The following is a 27,560-nucleotide window of genomic DNA, read 5'->3' on the forward strand; positions in this document are numbered from 1 at the left end:
AAACATTTGATATTTGCATTAACAAAATATACAAGGTATATACAATAATATAGCGTATTTATTATTCAAATCTAAGCTTTATTCGAACTGCGCATACTCGAAAAGATTGACTGATGATCAGTCAGTCCGTTAGCTAATCAATCAGGCAGACTAAAACATGCAGCCTGGTTTTACAAGAATATCTTCTATTTACTGTTGAGTTCATTTATTTATAATATTTTCGAGTAGCGCATACTCTTATAGTTTGATTGATCATCAGACCGTCAATCAGCCTGATTGAGGCAAAATATAATAATTTAATGATAAAGGCTATTTCTACAAAAATATCATGTATTTATTGTTCGACTTTAGGCTCTACTTGTATATTCGAATAAGCATACTCGTCTAGTTGGGTATACCAAAAAAAAAAAAAAAAAAAACAACAAAAACAAAAAAGAAAAACTAAACAGAACCATTTGATTTACATGTAGGACTTGTTGAGGTCAATCTTTTGGTCTTGTTTAGCTTTTGGATTCAGTACAGAATAGTAAATCGATTAAATAGAAACCATAATTCTAAGCCCACAATCGTGTATGCGCGTGTGGGCGGTGTTTCGGCAAGTGGGCGTTACATGGTTGAGTGCGCCCAAACATGCGAATGCGAATGTTCATCAATTTGTGGCGCCGCAACTGGCGACGGCAGATCCAAATGAAAGGGGATTTCAAAGGCGCGAAATGCCCTCATTTGCATAGAGCTGGCCATTTTCGGACGATGGAGCTGTGCTTACGACTGCGATTGTGCTGGTGGTCGTGGTGGGCGTGGTTGGTGCGGTGGGTGTGGTTGGGCTTCCTGTCGTATCGGCATCGGTTGTGCTAACCGTATCTTTGGCGTCCAAGTGCAGCGTAAGACGCTGCGGCGCATCATCGAAACGCACCTTGGCGTCCGGCTTGAAAGCGCACAATGCAGAAACCAACGGCGTCTCATCCGTGGCCAGCATTTCAGTGCGCCGCAAATCCGAGCTGAGGGCCTGCAGCGTGCTGAGGCAGCGCTTAAAGCTGGGTCTCTCCCAGGGCTCAGAGCGCCAGCATTGCAAGAGCAGCGCATAACTGTGGACAGCATAAATGGGACAGTGATTGAGTAGAGAGAAGTTAACTGGAAGAGCTGGCCCACTTACAGCTTCTCGGGACAGCGCTCCGGCTGCTGCAGCCGTCCGCCCTCCTTGACATGGGCGAGCACCTCGAAGTTGTTGCGCGCCGCATACGGTTGCTGGCCGAGCGTGAATATCTCCCAGCAGAGCACACCGAAGGCCCACACATCTGACTGTGTGCTAAAGAGGCCATCCACCAGGCTCTCGAGCGCCATCCAGCGCACGGGCAGCAGTCCCTCGCCCTCCTTCCGGTAATAGTCGCTCTTGTAGATGTCGCGTGCCAGCCCAAAGTCGCCAATTTTAACAATGCGCCGTCCGCCAATTGCGGCTCCATCCGACACCAGACAATTGCGGCAGGCGAGATCGCGATGCACAAAGTGCATATCCTCCATATAGCTGCAGCCATTGGCCACGTCCAGGCACATGCTCAACAGCTCCGGCAACTGCAGCTTGGATAGCGCTTCCTGCAAACGAACCATCAATAAGAGTGCTCGACTAGAATATTCCCTGTAGCCACACACACATTCTAGCTGAATCTCTACTATTGCTTGATTCCACATTTTCAGATATGGAATTCTCGAGGATCTTCGGTGTTTATGGTCCGATCATAATAATTTCAGCGTATAAATATGGCATCAGAGTGCTCAAGTCAAGTGCTCGACTAGAGATATCCTGTATCCGGCTGCCACAACACACTCACATTTGTCTCTCTTCTGTCTACTTTTCTTTGGTTCCACATTTTCAGTTATGGCATTCTCGAGGAACTTTGGTGTTTATTGTCCGATCTTTGTAAAACTTTCAGCGTGTAAATATGGCATCAAAATGTTGGTACATACAAAAGCTGAATGCGGAACCTCTAAAAATCCTTTTGATTTTGGAATAGTTTTAATTGGAGGCATCCAAAAAGGGGCTTAATCCTCATCCATATTGTGGTGTATCTAGCATTTATAATCTTCAACATGTACATATATCTTCGGGAACTCACTGACTATTCCCCGCTATGAGCTCTAAATATATCCATATGGTATCTCTTTATCCTATCTACTTAACGCTTTATATATCTAGTCGGTGATGCTTTTAGGTTTTTAGTATTTAATTTTCATGATTTGATGTATTAAATAATTAGAAAGACACTCGTGTTTGTCGACCATTAACAAATAAATTAAATAAAGTAAATAAAAAAAACCTTGTTTCGATATTTTACGATATTTGGAAAACGAAAGGAGAGACCGAGGAACCTGCCTAGACGAACGCAGTGCGTCCTGATCAAGATTAAAGGCATGGACATACTGTGCGTCACATGCATATGCACAAAAACAGTTTACCCTTTACCCATTTGCAATGGCTACAGCGTATAATAAATATTAATGCTTGCTCGCTCACCTGTGAACTGGGCCTTGCCGCACGCAAATAGCTGAGCAAATCGCCGGCCTCCATGTGCTCCATAATCAGCGATATGGAGTCCGTGTCACAGCAGATGCCAATCAGGCAAACGATGTTTTCGTGCTTGAAATTGCTCATCAGCTGCGCTTCCTGCAGCAGCTCCGCGAACTCGCTGGCGCCCTTGCGCAGACTCTGTAAAGGCGAGGAGAATCCTTGAATTGTGGCAAAAAAAAAAACTGCTGCTCCACTCACCTTGATGGCAACACGCTGCGGCTGCGCCTCGTCCTCGGCCTGCAGCTGACCCTCGTACACCTCGCCAAAGGCGCCGCTGCCCAGGAAACGCAACAGCGTCAGCCGGTTCCAGTTGATCTGCGGCAGCAGCGCAATGTCCGCATCGCTCAGCGACATCGAGAAGGTGCGACTCCGTGCGGCCAGCAGCTGCTGCTGCGTCTGCAGAGCCGAAAGATTGCTCCAGATGCTTGGGCGGCTCTGCTGCAGCAGCTTTTTGGCGCGATGACGACGCTTTTGCACTGCAAAATCGCAGATTTACTAATTAGCGAGTCTTGTGTATGTGACTGACTGATTGATTGATTGATTGAATGAAAGGGTCATGATTGATTAGGCTGACTGATTGAGTGAATGATTAAACATTTTTCTGATCTGCTTATTGATTTAATGAGCCATTGACTGATTGATTGATTGATTACGCGTTAATTGATTGATTGACTGACTCATATTCGATTGATTTACTGATTAATTTCAGACTGGCTGACTGATTGTCCGGAATATCAATTGACTACGTGAGTATTGGCTGATTGACTGATTGAATCATGATGGATTAGGTGGCAGACTATTTACGATTGATTGATTGACTGGCATCCTGATTAACTGTTTATCTGCCTAATTGACTGCTTGCCTCACTTAATTACTTTGAGATTGGGTGATCAAAAATTTTCCAAATGATTGATTTGATTGGCCGTTTGACTGACAGATTCATGAACCTTCAATTCACAGTTATACTAGACAGTCTGCTGAACTGACTGATTAATTGGCCAATTACTTGATTAACATTGATTTCTTGACTAGTTAAACGACAAATTATCAAGCTGACGGATTGATTGGTTATCATAGTTGACTGATAACCTACGGACTACTAATTGAGTGATTGCTGGATTGACTGGTTAATTGGCTGAATGGCAATACCAGATGGATTGAGCGATTGATTGATCGACTGATTGACAAAAAGACAGACTATTTGATTGACTAACTTACTTATTTAGCCACTCATTTTCTTATCGATTGATTCTTCGACTGAAAGATTGACAAACTGACCGACGACTAGTTGAATGATTGACTGATTGACGGGCGGAAAAAGGGTGAAAAATATTCATTTTGAACTTACATTTGCGCACGAGCACCAAGGCGAGCACACAGCTGGAAACAATGGCAGCGGGCGCAATGATGGCCAAGACGAGGGAGCCGCGCTTCTCGGGCGAGACAAAGGGCTCAGCGATGCGTTCACTGTCCTCGCTGTAGGGTCCCCAGCCGTGCGGCCGATTGCGGGCACGGACGCGAAACAGCAGCAGGCGACGGGTATGCAATTCGCGCACAATGCAACTCAGCTCGGTGGTATTACAAAAGTCCAACCACTGATCCTCGATGACCAGCGGCTCCTCGGCCCAGGGCAATAGGGAAAGCGTAGTCTCTCGGCGCCGCCGCCGACGACGATTGGTGCGCCGGGCCTGCAGAGCCTCCAAATTGTATAGCAAAATGGGTGAGCCGTTGTCCAGAGCTGGCGTCCAGCTGACGCGAAAGATTTCGCCGGCTATATGCTCCAGCTGCGGCCGACCCGGCGCGCTGGGCGCATCACCCAGCGTTTCGTACTCATGACTGGGACCAAAGTAAATGGGTGCGCCCGGCGTGGCGGCATACGCCAGGGCCAGGCGGCACGAGTAGCGCGTCTTCGGCTGCAGCGGTGCCAGCCGCATTTGTGTATGATTTCCGGCCACATTGAACTGTAGCTGTTCGCGCAGCGACTGACACTCCAGGGTGAGCGAACTGAGCGCATCCGGTGTGCCCGGCCAGGCGAGTGTCATTCCGTACGCGTTCAGCTCGATCAGCTGCAGCGGCGGCAGCGGCGCATAGCTGCGGATCAGCAGCCGCCCGCTGCTATTGTATTTGCTGGGCGTGGCATGCGCCTGCAGCCAGACCTGATAGAGTCGTGCGGGCTGCAGACCCGTCAGCCGCTGCACGCCCGCCGTCTCCACGCGCTGCTCCTGGGCGGGCTGCTCCTGTGACTGCTCCTCGGTATCCTCCAGCTGCAGCTGCCAGTGCAGCGTATAGTAGACACTCGCGCTGCGCAGCTCCAGCGGCGCCAGCCAGCTGAGCTCCAGTTCGCTGGGACTCAGTGCCCGTCCGCTGAAATTTCGTGGCGCACTGGGCGTGGCCGCAGCCGTGTGCAGCGTCAGGACGGGCAGCTGCAGCGGCTCCTGGCCCAGCTGTTGCTGATAGTAGCTGCCGACCTGAGCGCGCAGCTCGTAGGCCTGATAGGGCTGCAGTTGACTTATGTTGAGCGTCAGGCCGGCGGCGGAGTGCAGCGAGCGCAGCTCCAGCTGTGCGCTGCTGCTGCTGCTGCTAAGATTCAGCTGATAGTTAAGCCCGGGCACCGGCAGCGGGCAGTCTGGTGCGGCGCTGAGCGCCGGCAGTTGGAGGCTGCACTGCGTCTCCTCGCAGCTGGACGGCGTTGATTCGAGGGCGGCAGCCGTGGTGGGCAGCAGCAGGCAGCGACGACTGGGATACGCCTGATAGTTGTAGGCGCGCAGCAGACGTACCTCGTCCGGCTGCAGTTCCAGCAGAAATTCCAGTTGCTGCCGGCGGCGGCCATATGCGCGCACACTACCATTGCGCAGAGCATACAGATAGCCCGGATCCTGGGCCAGCTGGCCGATATCATCGTTCAGCAGATTGAGCTGGGCTCGCAGTGCGCTAGACGTGCACAGCTGCCGGGCCACATGGTAAACGCACAGACGACCCAAATGATCCACCAGATTAAGGGTCTCGGCCAGCGGCTCCTGGCTGCCCTCGAAGAGGCGCCACAGCGATAACGTGACGCCCTCAAAGGTGAGCGCGCTGCCATTGGCCAGGCTGCGACCCTGCAGCGTGGCATTGCGCGAGTCCAGATCGTGCTGCAGCCAGACAAGCTGGCGGGCATGCGGCAGGGCGACAAGATCGCGCAGCAGCTGGCCGCGCGGCGTGCTCCAGAGACGTTCGCCCTGCAGAATGCGTCCATCGAAGCGACAGAGATCCAGGCTATAGATGACACAGCCGCCGTCCGCGGCATCCAGCTCGGCCCAGTAGACGATGCGCTGCACCCAGTCGACGGTCAGGGCCAGCACCTCGGCACGCATGCGTGCCAGCTTGGCGGGCGCCTTACCCGGCACATGGCTCAACAGCTCGACGTGCTCGTTGACCCAAAGCAAACGCTGCTCGCCCTGCAGCACAACCAAATGCTCGACAGGACTGGCGGTGTGCACCAGCTGCTGGCGATGGCCCGTATCCAGATCCAGTTCGCCAATGTGCTCGGCATTGGCATAGAGCAGACGCGGCACCGATTGCACCTCGGGCGAAACGTGCAGCGCATGGCTGGTGGCGCCGGCGGCCAGGCCCGTGGCGGCCACATGGGCCTGCACCTGAAAACGATACGTCTCCTCCGGCTGCAGATGCTCGACGCGCGCCTCCAATGTGCTCTGATTGAGCAGCAGCTCCGAATGCAACTCGCTGCCGCGCCAGCAGCTGATGCGATACTGCAGCGACTGACTGCCCGCATGCTCCTCGGGCACATCCCAGCGCAGCAGAGCGCTTACATTCGGCGCCAACTGCAGCGGCGCCGCCTGACGCTCGACAAAGACGCGCAGCCGTCGCGGCTGCGTGGGCGCCGCAACGGGCGTGTCCAGCTGCACCCGGGTGGTGGGTCCGGCGCGCCAGGCGGTGTGCGGCGTAATGCTGATGCGCAGACCAAGCGGCGCCTGGGCCAGTTGTGTGATGCGGGCAAAGGGCGTGAGGAGCTCCAGCGTGATCAGACGCTCGCTGCCGTGCTCCAGCAGCAGCTTGTAGCAGACGCTGTGATTGCCGCCACTGGCAGCAGGCTGCCAGCGCACACGAAAGTCATTCCAGTGGCCGCCCTCGTCGATGTGCACACTGTCCGGCGGCACGGCGAGCGGACGCACGCCCTCGTCCGGCGGCGGTGGCGGCGGCCCAGCCGAACGCTCCAGCAGCTGCACGGCGCTGAGCGGCTCGACCAGGCCCTCCGGCAGCAGACGCATAGTATCCGTGTCGGTCTCCAGTTGGGCCGCGAGCCGCAGCAGATGCGCGCCCCGGCCATCCGCCGCCAGCCAGAGCAGCGCACCCAGCGGCGCCAGATGCTGCAGCGTATGCGGCAGTGCGTCCGCCGCCGGCAGCGTGGTCAGCAGCTGCAGTGGGACGGCGGACTGGCTGCCGCCCGCCGACAACGCTGTGCGATAGAGATGCAGCGCCGAGTTGCCGGCGACAAGCCAGTAGATGTGTCGCTGCGGCAGATCCAGACAGAAGCCGCTAATCTGGCCGGCCAGTCCATTGACATGATAGTACTCCAGCTCCGGCTGCTGGGTGGAGAGAGCGCTGAGCGAACGGCGCGCCAAATGCGCCGAGCTCGAGTAGTAGAGATGTCCCTGGGCCGAGTCGAGGGCCAAATGGCGGGCACCAAAGATGGGCAACAGCTCGCGCTCACCGCTGAACGGATCGAGACGCTGGACACAATCGCGCGCCAGATCCGTCCAGTAGAGCAGACCGCCGCGCCAGTCATAGGCAACGGCGCCCACATGCTCCAGCCGCTCGTCGGTGCAGCTCAGCTGCGGCTGCAGCAAATTGACGCAGTGCAGCGATTGCTCCCGCCCGCTGACATAGTACGCCACGCTGGCATTGACCAGGGCTAGCGGCCCGGGCGACGATGCCAGCTGCACGGGCAGCGGCTGCAGCTGGCCGCCCAGTTCGTTCGTGGTGTACAGCGAGCCGCGCTGCGTGGCCCAGCGCAGACGATGATCGCCCAACGGCCAGGTGCGCGTCGCCAGCGGCGCTGTCCACACGCCCGCACGGCCGGCCGCATTGTTTGCGCGCACGCGCAGCTGATAGAGATTGTCCGCCTGCAGGCGCTCCAGGCCAAAGTGGGGCACGCGTATGTTGCGTATGTTGTAGGCGCTTTGGCTGGCCACGTCGAGCACCTCCAGCTCGTAGCTGAAATTGCGCGCGGCCGCCGTTGCAGTCTGGTAGGGATTAGCTGCCGGCGGCTGCCATGTTATGTGCGCCGCCTGCGCTCCTAGCAGTGCGCGCAACTCGCGCGGCGCCGGCGGCTCCAGTGACAGCGGCTGGCGGCGACGTTCCAGCGGCAGCAAAGCGCAGCAGCCGCCATCCGGCGACCAGTTGGCAAGCGGCACCAGCGTCTGTCCGTCCAGCAGCTGCAACTGTGTCTCATTCGCCAGTAGCAGCTGTGCCTGATCGCTGGACCAGGCAAATCCGCGCCAGCTGTCGTTGGACAGTGCCAGCGCATGCTTGTGCCCACCATCGTAGCTCAGCTCCAGCAGCTGATTCTCCTGCGGCAGCAGCACGTGCAGCAGCCAGCGCTGCGGCTCCAACATGAAACGTCCGGGTGCTTCTGCGGGCTGTGTAAGGCGCAGCTGCTGCTTGCTGCTCAGATCGAGACGCCAGAGGCTGTCCGCATCGCACCAGAAGAGCCAGCCGTTCAGGGCGTCCAGCTCCAGCTGCTCCACGACCAGGCCCAGCTGCACGCCCGCCATCTGCACATCGCCGCCCTCCAGATTGCTGCTAAACAGCTCAAATCCACCTCCTGCCCCGTCGCTGCTGTTCGCCTGCGCTGCTATGTAGAGGCGTCGCTGCAACCAGTCCAGGCTCAGCTTGCGTGGCGTCCACTGGCTGCTCCCATTTGAGGGCAGCTCCAGCCGCAGACGCCGGGCAGCGCTTGTCGTCGTCTCATCCAGCAGCTGGCTGTAAACAGAAAATTGCAAGTCTAAACTGAAGTAGAGCTTAGAGATTGGGCGATGTACTTATGACGGACCAGCCGGTAGACCCGGCCTTGCCCGTGGCGCCTATAAAATGAAATCTCTCAAGGATCTTTGAAAATGCCAAATTGATATACAGGCCAAACCATGAATAAAAAGCCAAGCCTCATGAAAAACGGTTGAGTTTTGGCCGAGTTATGGGAGTGGGAAATTTAGATCCCCAATCAGTCCGTCAATCAGTCAATCAGTCAGGACAAATGGTATATATATATAGAGCTTGAATGACTAATAAAATGATCAACGCATAACCTAAGCTAGTCTAAGCTGTAGCTGAGCTAAAGCAAATAAATTCAAACGAATATCTTTATGTGAATGACTGTCTGATTGACTGATTGACCTGATTGTAAATCAACCCACAAGCTGCTTTTAATTGTAGCTGACCTGAAGTAAACACGATACAATAGTCTATCTATATATGCCTGGCTGACTATTAAATGAAAAATAAAATTGATTGACTAACTGATTGACTGACAGACGGATTACCTGACTAGTGATCAACACACACCCCAGTTGGTCTTAGCTGTAGCTGAACTGATAGAGAGGCATAATAGAAGTATATCATATTATGACTGACTGATTGATTGACGGCTGATTGAATGTATCCTAAACTATCCATTTTTTTGGACAACCTGTAGCTGTAGTAGCCAATTTACTTTACTGATTGATTTTTGATTAAACTGATTGAATAACTAACTGACTGATGATCAAGGAACAGTCACAATTGATCGTACTAAATTATATATTCATTCGACTGACTGAGTGATTGACTGACTGACTGATTTAACTGTGACTAAAGAGGCTGAACAAAATCTGGTCTTGGCTAGAGCTTAACTGCAGCTCCCCATCCATATATGACTGACTGACTGATGATCTAGCTAGAAAGCTTTTCCTACTGTAGAAACTTTACGTAATTTCACCTCGAAATCCTACAAAAAAAAATAATCTTCACTCTCGAAAAGATAATTGAAGAGCGACTGAAATGGCCAATTGCTCACCTGTGCAACTGACCCAATTCGTCCAGCAGCCAGAGCCGCTGCTCGCGCTGCGAAAAGGTAAAATCGCTAATGGCCGCCGGCTCAGAGGTGTAGAGGAGGCGTGTCTCGCCCGCTGGCTCCAGTGATTGCCAGATGATGCTGTGCTCGCTCGCAAGCAGCACGTTCTGCAGCTGCTGTGGCTCCAGGGGCGACTTGGTCACAATGCTGACCACCGTGGACGGTCCCTCGCCCTGTTTGTTGATCATGGTCAGCGCCACGGTGTAGTTGGTGAGCGGCTGCAGCTGGGCAAAGATGCAGCTAGTACGTTGAGCAGGCAGCAGCTGGTAGAGATGAGCGTTTAGATTTGGCAGCTTGGCAGTTGGAGCTCGTGACGTACCTGTTCGCGGCTGGTGTTGCCTGCGCTGGTCAAGAGCACGCGATAGCCTTCAATGGGCGCATTGCTATAGCGTCCGGGACGCCAGTGCACGGCCACATGATGCTCATCCAGCGCCAGCAGTGCCACGATAATGGGCGCAGAGATGGGGGCGCCCTCCATCGGCGTTTCGTAAACCGGCGTTGCTGGCGAATAGAGCACGTCTTCGCTGCTCTCCCCAAATGGCAGCTCGAAGCGAAACTGAAAAAGAGTTCAAATTTAAATCTCCAGAGATATTTCACTTAATATATGATGGAAATACCTTGTAGCGGGTGTAGGGCACAAGCGCCTCCAGAATCTCGCATACGTAATACTCATCGCAGTCGTAGTCCGCCAGATTGTGCCATTCAGGTTCCGATTGATTGTCCACTTGCTGGTATTGTATATTAAAGGGTCGACTGGCCAAATAGTTCTCCGGGAACTGCATGGCCCATTTGATGGTCAAAGTGCTCGACTCATCCGTCATCTCCAACAGCTGCGGCTGCGTTGTCTCCACCAACCGAGCCATGGCCAGCCGCTGCATATGCCAATAATCGCGCTGCGCCGTCTCGCAGGCTCCAATGCAGGGCATATCGTACGGATAAAACTGCGTGGAAGCCTATCAAAATAATGCAGTTAAGAAGCTATCATTAAGACGGCAGCTGTCAGATATCACTCACACAGGCCTCCTGGCAGGGCTCGATCTCCTTCAGCGCGCGATACCATTGCGCACAGCCCTTGTTGCACTGCAAAGAGAGATTACGATCAGATTAGTTGAGGTTGAGTTGGCCCATCAGGGAAAAGACAGGAGGTGCATAGTAAAGTGAGGCTTATCTAAAGCCAGCTGAAAGTTTAATCAGCCTTAAAAAGCTATTAATATCAGTGCACTACAAATGTAGTCTAGGAGATACCCTCGTTTGCCTCGCACTCGTTTGCTTATCCAGTAAAAACGAGAAAGAAGGGCTATCTTCGGCACGCCAAAGATCTAATACCCTTGCAGACCCAACCTTTTCATAATGCTCATAGTGCTTTGCCCCTATCTAAGAAGTACCGGGAAAATAGTAAATGCCGAGTTTGGTCAAGATATCTTGATAAACAAAATGTTTTTTCATACAACTTAATTTTCGACCGATCGTTCCTATGGCAGCTATATGATATAGTGGTCCGATCCAGCTGGTTTTCACATATGTGCTGCGTGCAACAGAAAGAGGGAGTTCTGCAAAGTTTCATTAAGATAGCTTTAAAACTGAGGGACTAGTTCGCATGGAAACAGACAGACGGACAGACGAACAGACGGACATGGCTATATCGACTCGGCTGTTGATGCTGATTAAGAATATATATACTTTATGGGGTCAGAGATGTCTCCTTCTATGCGTTACACATTTCACGACAAAATTATAATACCCTCTGCAAGGGTATAAAAAGCAGAGCCAACTGTTCCCCATATTTAAACTATTTCACACTCAACACTATTTACCTTTGGGCGTACACAATTCAGATAACTAGTGAGCTGTTAGACTATGCTCTGAAAATATATTTTATGTTCAATAACTACTCTTGTATTTCGTGATAGCAAAATTCCATGTTATTATTAGGTAAGTACGAGTCTGTAAGTCTCTTAGCGCTAGCCAAGCTCACAGCTAATTTCTAGATAAACTACCTGTACCCTGATGGATTGCTGTAAAACTCAAACGGAAATTAACCGCCGGATCCGATGCCTTGCAAGCAAACTAATTGAGAGCCGACAGCAGCGTTTACAATTGTTGTTCGACGGTTTCCTTTGCTGTCTGGAGCTGGAGCACGATTGGCCGCGCCTGATGCACTTTGAGTTCGTATGCAACTAGCTAAACTCACGAGCATGGCGACAATTAAAAGCCAGTAAAAAGCTGCTCAGCTGTGTTGCTTGGTAACTTAATCACATCAAAGGTCGATCCCACTCCCTACTCCCAACCTCAACTGGCTGTGGTTAATCCGAAATACATGTTAGGCAGAACTGGCTTGGATATCGAATGTGTTTATGATTTTTCCTTAACAAGTGCCTGATGGCCTTACCGCTGGCTATCCCTCGCTTGCCACTCCTGATACCCTGTAACTGTTGCAAGTGTGTATCAAAAGGGCATATGGCATTTGTGAATAGCCATGTCACAGGCAAAAGTTATTTGTGTTGGGTTTCTATTTATATTTATATCGCACAGCTAGAGAATCTTTTTCCATACTTGTGAGAGAATATCCTTGCTTTCTGTTATCATTGGACTACTATATCATATAGATCCTATGGTAAGGTAGAATCCATTGCAAGATATTCTCATCAATTACGAGCTGTATAAAAGGGTATTTAATCTTCGGCTCAATGAAGACAGACATTCTTGCCATTCTTTTCGTGCGTTTGCTTAAGTATATTCCTTTTTGTCAGGGTTTTTGAGCCGTAAATACGTTTCGTTTCTGGTTTCTGGGAATTTGTTCTTGTTGTTTTTTTTTTTATGGGTCATTCGGTCGCTCGGTCCGTCGTCACGTTGTCTGGTAAAGTTGAAAGGTGGTTTCCAATTACGCGACTTTGTGGCCTTTTGCTTAGTTGGGGATAATGGGGCAGGCATGAGGGGGGGTTATTGTCAAAACACTTGACACCGTTTCGGCGAGGGGGACGTGTTGGTTTTTGGGGGGCAGACTTACTCGTGTTTTATAGCACTTGTCACTGTTGTCGGCCTTCTCGCATTTAATGCCAAACTCGTCCAGAAACAGATCCTCCTGGAAAAAAGAAAGAAATCCAAGTGAAAATCAATTAGCACAAAAGAGCCCCGATTTGCAACGGAAATGCCGCAGCAAGCAGGGGCAAGGAAAGAAAGAGTAAGGGAAATCCAAATCGTGGGAAGAATTTCAATTCAATGTCAATGGCAATGAATCAATTCACAGTCTTTAACATTTATAGATAAAAGCAATGTGAAAAGGCAGATCGGTAGCAGGCAGGGCGAGAATTGGCTACAGCCAATATTGCCAAGATAGCTATTTTCAAGCTAAATATAAGCAAAAAAGAGAGAGTGAGCTTGGATCAGTATGTTAGCAATTCAGCTATTTTCTAGCTAGACTAGACTATTTTCTAACTGATTACTGCAAAAAAAGAAAGCAGCTATTTTTTTTTTGGGTATACTTGGCCATTTTCAAGCTAAATAGAGCAAAGAGCTAGAGCTAGTATATTACAATTTCTGCTTTATTTAACTAGAATTTTCTATTTGCATACCGGAAATTCTATTTTTAGCTGATGTAGCCCTTGTTCTAGGTTTATTGAAAAAAAAAAGGCTAGAGTTGTGTTGTCAATTTAGCTATTTTATAGCGAGACTTGGCTATTCTCCCTATCCGCTTTCACAAACGAACAAATTTTGCCATTTTCTAGCTAGAGTTTTTTTACCCAACTACCCAACTTGATACTAGCTGACACTTGCAAGTGTCTGCTAGTTTGGCTATTTTATAGTCAGTTATGGCTATTTCAAAACTAGGGTTGGCTATTTTCAGCGAGAAAACATGAAGTGCTCTTTTTCTGGCTTACTGCGAAATAGAGCTGGGACCTTTGTGCTGCCATTTACAAGCTAGAATGGGCTGTTTTTCACACGAAACTTGTCAAATTTGCCATTGCCTGCAGTTCTGGCTATTTTGTAGCTAATTTATTTAGTCTAACTTTTTTTGAAAAGAAAACTCCGCAAAAAGCAGCAGCGCTTTTGTAGATCACTCTGCTTAGGTAATGCAGCTCTTTGCATGTATTTTGATGATTTGATTTAGCTACTTTTCTCAAGTGACAGCCGCCAACTCAAACATAGACCTGATTATTGACTTTAGAGGCATTTTAACAACCTCTGAGAATATTCGCGCATTACGAATGCATAAATCTATTGACCAAATCGACATTTAACGGGCGTCACGCCAAACGAGTTTCTGCCTTTTTTTCTCTTTCTTTTCGCTTTAAGCACGTGATCGATCGTAAAGAGATCTCCGACTCGGTCCGCAAACGATCGATTCATTGTTGTTGAGGCGAGGGGCAGCCAAAAATAGCGACATGCCAATTCAGAGCGAAGGCAAACAACTCGAGAGCTTCTCGAATCTTGGTTAACCTAGTAATACATGGTAAAATAATGGATCAAAGGTCTTTAACAGACAAATTTCTAACAGACAAGCGCAGGTTATAGTCTGTCTGAGCATTAAACCTGCGAAACAACAAGCTATAAAAAAGCCCTTATTTATGTCAAAACTTAATACAAAGTCCAACCGAATACTAAATTATATTCAAGTTTTCATAATATTATCTCATCTTAAACTGAACTTATAAACAACTCAAATGTCTACAAAATGCCAGACTTTAGATAAGTTTATAGCTTTTAAACATTTGGGCATCTCATTTTGATCATTTCCCTATCTTAAGGATGGAAATTACATATAATTGAGCTTATATAGAAGGAGCATAGTTTAACAAGTAGAGGACGGTTTTATTCAAGATATCTTGAAAAGAAGTTTTTCTTACAAGAACTTCGATCCAATCCGATCCAGTACTAACATATATACTGCTTGCAACAGAGAGGTTTCGAGACAATAGCTTTAAAACTAAGAGACTAGTACGCTTGGTGACAGATAAAAGGACAGAGGGACATGGTTATATCTGTTGAATATAACTCATAAGGTGGGAGATACGAAGATCTCTCCTTCTCTGCAGTGCACATGCCATGACAGAATTATAATACCCTGCATAAGGGCATATAACTTTTTAAACAGATATTTTGCCCACTCGGGAATCAAAATTTTCCAAATTTTCCTTAATTAAATTCACAATTCTGGGTCAACAGTCAATCAATCAGTAGTCGGTCAATCATTGGATAGGCGTATATTGTTTTGGAATGGAATTATCTGCAAAAAGTGGTTATCGATAACTTTTTATCGGAATCAGCGCAGCCAACTTCAAGTCGCTTTTAACAACATAAAAGCTAGTTCCCCGGCTAATTATACTATATAACATTTCAATTCACGTTTGTAAACCAAACGATGTGAAGCAAATTTCATTCTTTTTTTTTGCTACAATTAACTGCAAAAAATGGTTATCGATAAATTTTTATCGGAATCAGCGCACCCAACTTCCAACTATTAACAGCAGTAAAGCCTGTCCCTCGGCTAATTTACGTAGTGCTCTTAGATAACATTTCAATTCACGTTTGTTTACAAAACTCTGTGAATCACGTTTCGTTCTTGTTTTTGCTTCCGCTTTAATTGGAATGCTCAGCATTAAAAGTGAATATTACAGTGCTTTAAATCGCAACATCTGTAAATTGTATACTGAAACTTGGCTAACGAATTTATAATTGCCCTCAGTTTCAGTTACGGTTCGGATTTCATTGGGCTAGGGCCAGGGCCGGGTTAGATTCGAGTCCCCTTAAAGCTCCGCCTTATCGCATGCAGCTTTCACTTAACTGATTCATTTAGCCCAACACACACACACACACACACACACTCACCCAGACACACATTTCATTTGGTCTACTAAGTATTTTTCTTTTCAGCTGTGTTTTTTTTTCGCACACGCGTCAATTTAATTTAGAATTCTACGTAATATTTTATTAATTTAGCTTGATTGGCTTTTTCACAAACAGCGCACAGGGCTCTGCGGGTGTGTGTGCGAGTGTGTGTGAGTGTGTCAGAGTGTGTGCGAGTGTGTGTGGCGACTTCATGCGATGCTTAGGCGCTGCTCGCAATGCCCATTGAGATGAAAGATGCAGGCGAACAGAGGGCTGAGTGGGCTGAGGTTGAGGGGGCGAGGCTTGCTAATTGGCGTTGGGGGTTTTCATGTCGTCATTGCGCGTCTTTTGTTGTACAATTTCTATTACATTAACTGCCTCACTGATTGACTGATTGACTGACTGACTGACTAACTGACAAACCCACTCACACACTTGAGAGCATGTTATTGACACAATTTGTTGCTGTTGTGCTGCCTTGCAGTCCGAAAATCCAAACAAGACAAGATGCTAAACGGGCAGTGCCCAACTAGGATATACCCTGAAAGCACCTACAAGCAAACCCTTCTACACACGCACACCCACACACGCTCATACAAGCAACGGCTATATGCTGCTTCTGCCCTTAGCTACATAGTTTGCACGCGAAGTCCATGCCGAAATATTTCATACATTTTATACGAATGTAAAATATGTGGCCTGTACGTTTTCCCATAAGAAACCACAATTTTCACATTTGTAAAAAATTAAACATTTGCAAAAAATGTTGATCTTCGCCCCGAGTAACTTGTGTACTTTGCGATGATTTTTTCGAATTTCGCAAAAATATAAAACGAAGGCGAGCGGGAATAAGTTTAAGCTTGCCAATGAAAACGCAGAATGTGAAGCTTGTAAATGAAAACATATTTTAAGCATAATGGAATCCGGCTATGCTAAACTAGACCAAACTGAGTTGCTCTTGAAAGCTGCGAAAAAACTGTTATCGATTTCATAGAAACGAAGCATGTTATCGATAACTTGCAGCAAACTTGATCGCAGCTTCCTGTTCAAAAGCTCAAAAGTCTCTCGCCAATCTAGTCCCTGAAATGGACTCGGCCGTGCTTCGCCTTTTATATGAGCCGCAACTGCGTATAGCCCCTTGACCCATTTTCAATGGGCATAGGGTATAATAAATTGGCTCAACATTTTGCAAAGAACATCATCAGCATCGTCAGCATTTTAATCATCATGTTAAATGATTCTTTTGTCGAGCTAAAGATATTTGCGCTGTGCGATCCAAGTGCGCTTTTGAATGTGCCCCCTCTAGCTGCAGCAATCACCCAACCTCCGCCCTCCCCACCACTAGCGTTTCCACCCCGGGCTTAGCGTCCCCCAGTCAACCAGCTGCAACGCTGCCAATTAATGAAGCCAAGCGATAAGCAACAATTTTCACACATATTAGATACAAACACCGCTTAAGTGATAGAAAGGGAGAGACACACAAGGGAGGGACAGGGACAGAGAGTCTCAGCTCTAAATATATATATACCCCAAACCATAACCCAATCACAGTCGCAGTACGTCCAGCATTTACAACAATTAGGCTGCCTGATTAGTTTTAATTAAGCCAACTGACATGAAGATGCCTCTGTAAATGGGTCTCGGTCGGGGGCAAAGCGAATGGGCACTACGAAACACAGAAAATGGGAAATGGTAAATGGGAAATGGAATCAAGTGCGAAATAAGCAGCTCTTAATTAGTACTCACTGCTCTCAACTTATCTTCAATTAAACGCTGCGCACTCTACATATATCGATAGGGAGTTATCGATTAGCATGAATACGCAAGCGAAGAGCAACTAGAGTGAAAAGCACACAGAGAGAGAGAGAGAGAGAGGGATAAAGAAGCAACAGGGACTCGTTACCTAATATCGATAACTCGTTTTTTGATTGACAAGCGCTAGCTTATCCAAAACTGTTCAGGTTAGCGTTGGGTTATACCCCAATCGTTTTACTATTATATTTATCGATAACTGAATAAGGACGGTTATTGGGCATCGCTTTATCGCTCAAGTACTCTAGTATTCGCGTGAGGTAGATAAACAAAAGGATACGCAAAAGTCTTGTAAAAAAAACTCGCCGCGATTAATCTTTTCAAATTGCAAACCTATCGATAACAAGTTTATCGGCTGGCCAATGTCAACGTATCTGTTCTAATAATAAAACATGTTTGAGAGAGTCTCGCAATTAATATTTAGTTATCGCTCTTTCATACGATTACCTATCGATAACAAGTTTATCGCAAGATATTAAAATTTGAGAATTCTTTGAACCAAATTTGTGCCCTACTTTTACTCACATGACAGAAACTAAATTGAAAAGCAAACATTGGGTTGTCCATTATCGATAATGTGTATCGATAGTTATTTATGGCAGAGGAGAGAACAATGTCGGGCTGGACTGCCAGGAAATGCGCTGCTGTGGCGCCATCTATTGTGCAGTGCCATGCAATTGGGAATTTCAAAAAAAAAAAAGCTGCGATAAAAACAAGCGTGCCACAAAAAACACACACAAAAAAAAAAACAATTGAAAAACACAACAAAAACGAGCAGAAAAAAAAAAGAACAAACGCAAAGAGCACTTAAATAATTTTTTAATTATGCCAGATACGTGAGCAGCTGCGGCGAGTTGGCCGAGAAACTAATTAAAAGCAGCGCGACAATATCTATTATGGTATCTATATGGTATATACATATATATATAAATGGGAACAAAAGATGATGATATATGTGTTCAATTTGTTTCTTTCTGTTTTGTGATATTGGACGCAAGCAATTAATAGCTAAATCAAGCCAAATAGTTGCAAACTGAATGCCAGCTGGCGCCAGCTAGCGGCGGTATCTGGCAACTTTGGCCAGCTAATGGAGCAGACAGTTCAGAGAATTCTGGAACAGCCCACACAATGTGCACTCATGCAAATTGCAATAAAGCGAAGGTAACCCAAATATTTCGCTTCCCAACAGATACAAATGCAGACACAGATACAGATACAGATACAAATGCAGATACAGATACGGGATATAGAAGCTGAGATACATGCGCCAAAGCTGTTACATATAACAGCTCAGTGACAGTTGGATAGAATCTAAATTGTAGATTCTGTTGATTTAAGTGCCCGTTTGACATGACAAGCGACCCAACGGGCTATTATCACGAAACTTGACAGTATATATGCACATAATACACATGGATCGCTTAATTAGGGGCTTCAGAGCAGAGCTGAGCTGAGCAGAGCGACAGATTTCAATGGGATCCGACATGTGACTAAGCTCAACTCTCGTTAACTTACAGTTTTCTTTAGTCTTTCAATTGGCCAATCCCAAACAATTTGTGCATCTGGGCACGTTTTGAACCTGTAAATGAATCCAAATGCTGCGATGCGCAAAAGCCAAGCAGAAGCATTGCAAAAATCAAGCAGAAACATCGCAAATGCCACGAAAAAAAAAAACATCGCCAAATCCAAGAAAAAAAAAACATCGCAAACCCAAAGAAAAAACATTGCAAAAATCAAGAAAAGATATCAAGCTATATGATAAGATTCACCTTGAAGCAGCGTCTCTCTTGAAGTCTACCAAAGTTCAAAAAGAACTCGAAAAGAAAGCTAGAAAAAGACATTGCAGTCGGATGTAAACGACTGCCCAATACTCTGTTTCCAGTTTATCAATCGGAAATTAAAATTCTACTATTCTTATTTTCCAATAAGGGAGCTCTTAACAACATTTGACAAATTACCTACGAAACATTTTGAAGAAAATTGATCACGTATTATTTAAATCGCTTTTCTCAATATTAAAGCAATAAAAAATTATAGCTGCAAAGCTATTCAGTTTAAGAACACATTGAAAGTCTTTCAAAAGGCTTAGCAATTGATCTAACATTTAACTTTTGGAATACAAAACAAGTAAACAAGTTCTAGTCGGGAGCTCCCAACTAGGGGATACCCTGAACCCTCTTCTTCCAACATCAAATGCATATATATATTCTATTTTAGAAGCTATATGTCAAGTTTGGTGACTCTAGCTCTTATTATTTACCAAAATTGCCCAAAAAACAGAATATCGAAATCGATTTTTATCGATTGCTTAGAAACGGAGTAAGTTATCGAATATCGGAAACAAACTCGATCTGCGCGGGAACTGGGAGCACCAACATCTAAAATTTCAGTCTCTAGCTCTTATAGATTCTGATATCCTTGCGTTCTTACATACGGACAGACGGACATGGCTAGATCGACTCGGCTATTGAAGCTGATCAAGAATATATATACTTTATGGGGTCGGAGATGCTTCCTTCTGCCTGTTACATACATTTGGATTTAGCACAAAAACAATATACCCTGAACCCATTAAAAATGGGTAAAAGGTTAAAGATAAATTGTCTAAATAAGGCAGAAATCTATTATATGAACTTTTTCTCGGAGCGTTAATGTTAAATTCTTAAGCTTGCTAAGTAGCACAATCTATAGCCTAAAGCCACGTATGTTGATACCCAGAGCAAGTTACGATACGTTTAAAATGCTGCATTTTACTAACATGCGCTTTGCCAGGAAGTATAATGTAAATGTCGGAACAAATTAAGTTTATAAAAAAGCTTTATGGCTTCATTGATATACCAGCACTAGAAACTCTTTAAGTCTTAAGCCCTTAAAGCCTTGCTTGCCAGAGCTACAGCTTTATGATAAGTGTGCTGTAGTTCACTAACATGAGCTTTGCCAGAAAGATTTTAGAACGATCTGAACAAGTTAGTTTAGTGCAAGCAAAGCTCTACAATAACTAGAAAGTCCTTAAGAATATTAAAGAACTGTCAAGGCAAGTCAAGTGCATTGGGACACCCAAAGCAAGTAAGTTACGATAAGTTGAAGGATTCTGTTAACTAACATGCGCTTTGCCAGGAAGTATGGAATAACGGACATACCAAACTGTACTTACGGTGCACAAGCACGTTGCTCAAGGTCACAATAACAATAACAATAACAATTCCATTTAGTTATAGTTTAAACCGCCCGTTAATCAACTAGCGACTCACCTCCACAATGCAGCGCTGCACACAGTCGCGGGTGACGCGCTCCAGTACGATGCGCTCATCGATGGCGGCGTCGGCAGCCGCAGCCGCAGCCGCAGCCGCCTCTTGTTGCTGTTGCTGCTGTTGTCGTTGTTGTTCTTGCCTGCGCACAGTTTCGGTTGGGGTTTGGATGCTGGGTGGCATTCTGACCACGCTGCTGATGGCAATGCCTTCGGCGATGCTGGGTGGCGCCGCACCGACATGCTTTGTCCAAACGGCCACCTTCTCGACCACATCGCTGTCCAGCTGGGGTCGCATATGGGTCTGGGCCAGGGGCAGCAACATCGGAACAACTGCAACAGCAGCTGGTGATGTTGTTGTTGGTGTCAAGTTTTGATCCGGCTCGATGTGGGAGCGGCAACAGACATTGCAGCAGAGCGAGAGCAGCAGCAGCAGCAGCAAATTGGCAATTAGTATCGTGGAGATGCCGCCGTGACCCGTGACCAAGAATTGACCCGGGTTTAGCCGACGTCCCAGATGCAACAGCTGCTGACGCAGGCCCACAAGCCGCGTTGTGTGCCGCCGAACACGGCGATCGCCGTCGCCTTTGCAACTGACACTGGAATTGGAATTGGAACGAGATCGAGATCGAGATCCGGTTGTTGTTTGCTGCTTGGAGCGCTCCTGGTTGATGTGAGTCGTGGACATCTTGGTGTTCACATTGACAGCGATTTTAACATTGAAACTAAAGCTCAAGCGTTTGGGTGGATGCGGCGGCTGTTGCTGTTGCTGCTGTTGCTGTTGTTGTTGTTGCTGTTGCTGCTGTGCTGCATCTTCTCGCCAAAACATAGTCCACAATTTAAATGTTCATCGAAGCACAAAAATTAAGCTCGACCTACGCCACGGCAATGCCAAGTGGCAAGTGGGACTCTGCGTTCCGGCGGTCGGAACTGGCCGGAGCTGCCGTCCGTCCGACTCTGACTTTGACCACGGTGTGTGTGTGTGTGTGTATGCGAATGGTTGTGCGTGTCCGAGTGTGTGTGTGTGCTCGAGTGTATGTTTGTGTGTGTGTGTGTGTGTGCGTCTGTCTCTGGGCTGGTTTCTAATTTGTTGTCGTTCGATTTCGATTTGAAGAAGCTCGGCTCGACGTTTTTGCATTTACATTTTAGCGCACAATTTGCTGAAATTGAAAACGAAAAACTCGAAAAATCAGAAACGTCTCGGCACATGCATATAAATGAATTAACATATTATGTTAATCGACAAACACGCAACAATAATAAACTAAACCAATTGCCCCAAAACAGTTCAATGTACCTATTTTTGATCTGTTACGATCTACGCAAACAATTGGAATTGGAATCTCCAGAAATAGAAGCCCGGCTTAAAGTTTGTTTTGTTTCCTGCTCGAAACTGCTGAGCATAAAAAAAAAAGCTTGCAATTCGTTCAGATACTTGGCAAAGAATCGGAGAACTTTTTATATAGAGAACACAGATTGGAGTTCGGATCAGACTCTAGCTACTGCCTATAGAGACACACCACGGCTTGCCTTCGGTCCCCGTTCTCTGTTAACTGCACTGCATATTGCCCGATCTATATGAAAATTTCGAGACTGAAATATGACACCCAAATATGTGCACATATCCAAGCACAAGGTTCTAGCTTCGATTGCAAGCTGAATAAGGGGAAAGTGAAATACAATCGGGCAAATCGGGAGATTCCTGCCAACATTTTTGGGTGTATAATCAATAAATATGAAAATAATCATCAAATAATCACAACAAACCACAAAAACTACAAAAGTCCCCCCTCAACAATTTAAGCCTTATGGGAAAAACTATATTTAGGTGCGAGTGATAGAGCGCTGGTCTTTGGGTGGGACGGGGATCACTTTCTCCGCACAAATGCATAAATGCAGATTAAGAAGAAACCGCATGGAATCGCTATAAATTCCTGCGGTAGGAATATATTAATGAAATGCAACTGATTTGCCGATTCCCACATAAAATAACAAAAAATGTTAAAATGCCGCTTTATTAATTAACTCCAAAAACACACACAGCACAAGAGAAAAATGAAAACCAAAAAAAAAAAAAAAGAAAAACATGCATAAATAAAATAAATAAATCACTAATTAAGCGCGCGAAAATGCCAGAGAAAATATGCACACAAAACATTTTTAATTGCATCAAAAAACAAAAAAAAATTGTGCAAAAAATTGCCCGTAATTAATTAATTATTCGCATTATTCTATGAGCGAGCAATTCCGTTTGGCGTTAATTTCTGTTTATGCCCATCTGCATTTTGTATATTTTCACAGCACTCCGTGGGCAAAGTTCTCGAGCTCGAGGCTATGGACTTCGAGGTTCGGATAACACTCGCCCACATATCAGGGGCTTGTTGTTGTTGCTTGTGGGTGTGGGTGGAGGGGTGGAGGGGGTGTGTGTGTGTGTAGAGAGGAGCTCTTCACGCGCTTTAATTCAATTTGCTGAGAATTGATTCGAGCAGCTTAATTGCATTTTATTGTAGCCCTTTTTGCAAGATTGGGCGAAGCGGGACAGTGCGGGACGGGATTGAACTTTAAAAGCTACTTCAGAGAGTCGCGCGGCTAATATGTCACAGCCGTATCTTTATATCCACAAATGTATCTGCAGCCTGTGGCTATGTATTTATATCTGAGCGCTGCGTACTTAACCGTGCCGCGATCGTCGCTTAACTGATGGAACCGGCAAACGGCAAACGACAAACGACAAACGACAAGCGGCAACCGGCGATTGCGACTGCGACAACGACTGCGACAGCTCCAAAAACAAGTAAGTGCTCTGATCAGAATTGACCGACTAAGCGTTACCCTGGACAAAGCGACAAGCTGTCGTTTACAAAGATTGTACACAAAAAAAAACAAACACCCCAAAGCATGCCGCTTGCTTGCCTAGCACCCACATTAAAGTCAACGTGTTTTGGCAGAACTTCGGTATTTATAGTCCGATCGTTATGAAATTTCGCCGCCTAATATAAAGCATAAGAAGTGTGTGTAAGCCCAAGCGTAAGGCTCTAGCCGCATTTCTTAAAAACTTTCAAGAAAAACTGGAACTGCGTTTGTTAAGTATTGAATTTTCATTATCTTAACGGACGGACAGACAGACATAGCCAGGCCGACGCAGCTCGTTGTCCCGATCAGAAATACATATGGGAAATTCATGGTTTACGAGTTGCTACCGTCTGCCCATTATACCCCATTTGTCCAATTTCCATGTGTACAGAGTATAAAAACAACCCCAGCCGAAGTCGCAAGCCAGAGCAAGACGATCAACAACGACAACGATGCGACGAAACTTCGGTTGACGTAGCCAGCTAGCCCCATTTACCCAGCGTCATGGGCGATTCCAGAGCACAAAGGTATCTATCTGGAATAGTTACACATAATGCTTGAAGTGCCACCGAAAATGCGCCAACTCTACCAGCTGAATTTATGCAGCTCAAAGTACACTATTCAAAGCACAAGCAGAGCCAAGCTGTAACAACGATTAGTTCGACTCTACTCTCGATAAACATCAATTAACAGCAAGTGATTTGACATTCTCGGCTAATTATTGGCCAACAATACGACACACTTATATTCTCTGAGTTGCTTATCAAACGAAACCTAATCGGCTTGAGGTGCTTTAATAGCTCAATGATCTTTAAGCTTCTGTTTTTACTTTCCCAGTCAATCAATCGGTCAATCAGTCGGCAGCCAGCTGCTTCATTAACTTATCGAAAATGAATACGACGACCAAATTCCCATTTTCATGTAGACATTCTCATTTGGGCAAAAGGATGGCATAATCGAGCCATAAAGGCTCTGTCTGGCCATCAAACGCATCTAACTGAAGAGCTAAGCTAGAAAAGCTTGAAACATAACATTTGCTATTTATACGATCCTATAACATGCACAGAACGAATATATAATATAGATAAATATTTTGACACATGGTTTCTGAGCATGACATGAACATTATAGCAGCAAAATACCCTTTAGTTGTTATGCAGGTTCTCGTATAATATAAACCAATTAGTATTCATCTATACGCCCTCGAGGCTGGAAGCAACTAGCTGGCGCATTGTGCTTTGGTATGCACACGCTTTTGTATATCATATTTAAGACCTAAAAACTTTATAAACATCGGACAATAAACACAGAAGTTAATCATAGGGCAGGGCAATGAGAAGACGAAGCACAGCGGGTGTGTGTGTCTGTGTGTGTGCGAGTGTGCACGGAAACTAGAATGTTTTGAATGCCCGATCTGCATTTGGGGCACCCCCGGCTAATTGTTTATATACAATCGAGAAGATGCCCTTGCTTTCAAGCACTGTGAAAGTATGCAACGAACTAAATCAAATGAAATGCGACCGCATAAAAGTAAGCAGCGTTTTTGCTGCTATCTGAATGAGGGGGAGGAGCGAAGATGATGAGTCAACCAAGCGACAGCTAACCGAGGCAATCATCAGCGCACATTTGATAGGGCTGTTAAGAATTTGTGACAATTTCCATTTCCGTTTCCGGCCAACGGCCAACGGCTAGAGCAAGGCACATAGCTCTAAGCAGGTGGCAGCCAGGATGCCGCATCACTCTATGGATTTGTGCAGGAAATTGCGAGTGTGACAGAAATTTTCAGAATTTTCAGTCGTGCGAACAGTCGCACGATGCGAACGACTGCCCAGTGGCAGGCGCAGACGAGCTAAGCGCGGTTCAAAGGGCGCTGTCGTTGCGGTTATCTCGTTTCTTGAAATTGATAAGTCGTCATTGGATTTTGCTAATCGCCAAATGCCAAGCGTTAATTGCTACTGAATGAAGACGCGTCAAATGTAAAATTGTAAAATGTGCTTAGGGGACACGTGAAGGTAGCCCGCACGAAATTCGAAATGGGGAAAGCACCCGTAAAAGCAAACAGCCCGTTGTCCGGTGCCTGACTCACATCCAGTGGCCCATTGCCCCACACAACGATAATTATGCCGCCTGCTGCAAGACGGTACGCAGTCTACACGAGAATCAAAATATTTATAAACAATGTCTTAACATTTAACTTCAAAGAGCAACACATACGCACACAAAACACATACATGCATTCAGATATATACATACGTACTTGCTCGTAAACATTGTGGGTTCGAGTGCTTTGCCATTTTGCATATTGATCTGAATTTGTTTTTATTGATACTCCTCAGTGTTCCGTCCATATTGGGTATATTGACTACAGCCTGCAATTGTGTCAAGTTTTAATAAATTATTATATAAACTGCGCTTTGGTTCACTTACACATTTGACAGGTATGCTGCATCTGATTCCTGCCGTTCTTAATGACATGTCATTGATTGTATGTGGCTTATTGAGCTTCTCGATGACAACGCCTAGACTGCAGCGTTATAACTACCATAGTGTTAAGTAGATAGGATAAAGAGATTGTGATGGGAAATCACGGGAAATTTATGGCCTGCCCGGCAAGCTATGCCCCTACCTAGATGCCAAGTCATAGGTTGTATAATGTTAAATTTCCTGCTTAAGTTATCCAAAAAGCATAGAATAAAAATCTGCAGAAATGTGCGTTAGTGTTTAGAGCATTATTTTGTTGCATTTGATTTCTCAAGGACAACATAGCTGACTTGTCTTGCAAGACGTCAGGCATGACAGATCATCAAGCGCGTGCTGCATGACGCACGTTTGCCGCTGCAAAACATGCTCACCGAATTTTCACCATGCCTAGCATACTTCTTAGGGACCTGCTGGGACTGCAGACTCTTAAAGCAGGGTAGCTCGTAGTCGAGCCACAGTTAACAGTTGAAGTTTGTTTTATTTCAGCATTTCTGCGTTGCGGGCCAAGCGATAAGCATATAAAAACATCAACACATTTCATATACATAAATTGTTTAATTCCCAGTAGAGAAAGCGCGCAAATGTCGTAAGTACATGTGATTACACACACAGGCAGACGCACACCCACAAACACACACACACACAGGCACACACACACACACACACATATGCACACGCTAGATGTGTTTGTAGGAACTGAAGAAAGATTAAATACTCGGGCCGCCGCATTCGCCTCAGTTGCGCACTAAACTTTGCAAACGTCGGGCCGGGCTCATAAACCAAACACAGCATCCAGTCGAGTTATATATAAAAAAAAAAATAATAAAAATGGACTACTCGACAGCCAGAACATGCTTACTGGGATTCATATTCGTGATCTGTATGGGCATTAGCCGGGCAACGCCGCCTTTTCATTGTAAGTATGCGCGAGGCTTAAAGTCCGATAGCTATGGCTTTTCACTCACCTGGAGCATCCGGCAGCATACCTTTATAATCCGCAGTACTGCAGCGACACGCTGAGCGGACGCCAGCTATATGTGGGCGAGGTCTTTACGCGTTCCGGCCAATGTGTGCGCGTCCAGTGTCTGGGCACGCTGCAGCTGTGGGAGGACAGGTGAGCGTGCTGAGTATTCGCGTATCAATTCCGATTGCAAACGCATTTCCGTTGCAGCTGCAAGGTGCCGGGCGCACTGAAGGGCGCCTGCAACGTCCTGCCGCCCACCGAAGCCAATGAGGACTATCCCAGGTGTTGTCCCATGTACGAATGCAAGACGTACGAGTCGAATGCGCAGGGCGAACTGGAACAAACGAATACGTATGATCATACTGGTAATTTGCGCAAATCACATGTGACCGAGCTGATTGTCATCAGCAAGGATCGGCGACCGGGCGCACCAGACATACCCGCAGCACCCGCTCGCAAATACCATGTGTAAGCGCAGCCGTTACATCCCGTTATATTGGTGTGTGTGTGTGTGTGTGTGTGTGTGTGCAGCGCATTTTAAGTGTGATTGTATCAATTAGGCCATAATTAGTCGTTAATCAGCTGTAACGCAATGTATTCTTTGTGTCCTTAATATTGTATGTGTGATGCGCATTATTAAATTGCACTTAACAAAATTAAATTAAACGCACTTTCCTTTTGGCTAGGCGCCATTTATATTTAACAG

General features: G+C 46.4%; 2 protein-coding genes and 1 long non-coding RNA gene across 5 annotated transcripts; 2 read left to right on the forward strand and 1 right to left on the reverse strand.

The window, feature by feature from the left end:
* On the reverse strand, positions 1-26,947 carry sev (receptor protein-tyrosine kinase sevenless). 3 transcript variants are annotated; one of them, XM_015169598.3, is made up of 14 exons: positions 26,856-26,947; positions 25,837-25,947; positions 25,667-25,778; positions 20,561-21,716; positions 12,679-12,753; positions 10,686-10,751; positions 10,289-10,624; positions 9,991-10,227; positions 9,615-9,934; positions 3,912-8,545; positions 2,762-3,039; positions 2,510-2,701; positions 1,154-1,590; positions 1-1,085 (listed from the first exon to the last, which is right to left on the reverse strand). In XM_015169598.3, the coding sequence occupies exons 4-14, from the start codon at positions 21,383-21,385 to the stop codon at positions 701-703; spliced, it is 7,785 nt and encodes a 2,594-aa protein (XP_015025084.1). In that variant the 5' UTR covers positions 21,386-21,716; positions 25,667-25,778; positions 25,837-25,947; positions 26,856-26,947; the 3' UTR covers positions 1-700. The 3 variants fall into 3 exon arrangements, with proteins under 3 accessions (XP_015025084.1, XP_015025083.1, XP_002058173.1); XM_015169597.3 differs by lacking the exons at positions 25,667-25,778; positions 25,837-25,947; positions 26,856-26,947 and adding an exon at positions 23,228-23,317; XM_002058137.4 differs by lacking the exons at positions 25,667-25,778; positions 25,837-25,947; positions 26,856-26,947 and adding an exon at positions 23,129-23,222.
* LOC26530467 (uncharacterized) lies at positions 11,433-12,011 on the forward strand. Its single transcript, XR_001449814.3, has 2 exons — positions 11,433-11,603; positions 11,660-12,011. It is a non-coding gene; the product is annotated as an uncharacterized lncRNA (long non-coding RNA).
* On the forward strand, positions 26,621-27,557 carry Vago (vago). The gene is made up of 3 exons (XM_002058136.4): positions 26,621-26,806; positions 26,872-27,004; positions 27,062-27,557. Exons 1-3 carry the CDS (start codon positions 26,719-26,721, stop codon positions 27,324-27,326), a joined length of 486 nt encoding a protein of 161 aa, XP_002058172.2. The 5' UTR covers positions 26,621-26,718; the 3' UTR covers positions 27,327-27,557.
* Positions 27,558-27,560: the final 3 nt, after the last annotated feature.

This window comes from Drosophila virilis, chromosome X, assembly GCF_030788295.1.
Source record: "Drosophila virilis strain 15010-1051.87 chromosome X, Dvir_AGI_RSII-ME, whole genome shotgun sequence".
Lineage (NCBI taxonomy): Eukaryota > Metazoa > Arthropoda > Insecta > Diptera > Drosophilidae > Drosophila > Drosophila virilis.

What these genes read in the sequence shown, in the direction of transcription:
- sev (XM_015169598.3), bottom strand. Translation starts at nt 21,385, where the DNA reads ATGTTTTGGCGAGAAGATGCAGCACAGCAGCAACAGCAACAACAACAA. An exon ending in ACAAGTGCTATAAAACACGA is followed by an intron (nt 10,752 to 12,678) that starts GTAAGTCTGCCC and finishes CTCTCTTTGCAG; the next exon opens with TGCAACAAGGGCTGTGCGCA. An exon ending in GAATTGGGTCAGTTGCACAG is followed by an intron (nt 8,546 to 9,614) that starts GTGAGCAATTGG and finishes TTCTGTTTACAG; the next exon opens with CCAGCTGCTGGATGAGACGA.
- Vago (XM_002058136.4), top strand. Translation starts at nt 26,719, where the DNA reads ATGGACTACTCGACAGCCAGAACATGCTTACTGGGATTCATATTCGTG. An exon ending in GGCAACGCCGCCTTTTCATT is followed by an intron (nt 26,807 to 26,871) that starts GTAAGTATGCGC and finishes AGCATCCGGCAG; the next exon opens with CATACCTTTATAATCCGCAG. An exon ending in CTGCAGCTGTGGGAGGACAG is followed by an intron (nt 27,005 to 27,061) that starts GTGAGCGTGCTG and finishes TTTCCGTTGCAG; the next exon opens with CTGCAAGGTGCCGGGCGCAC.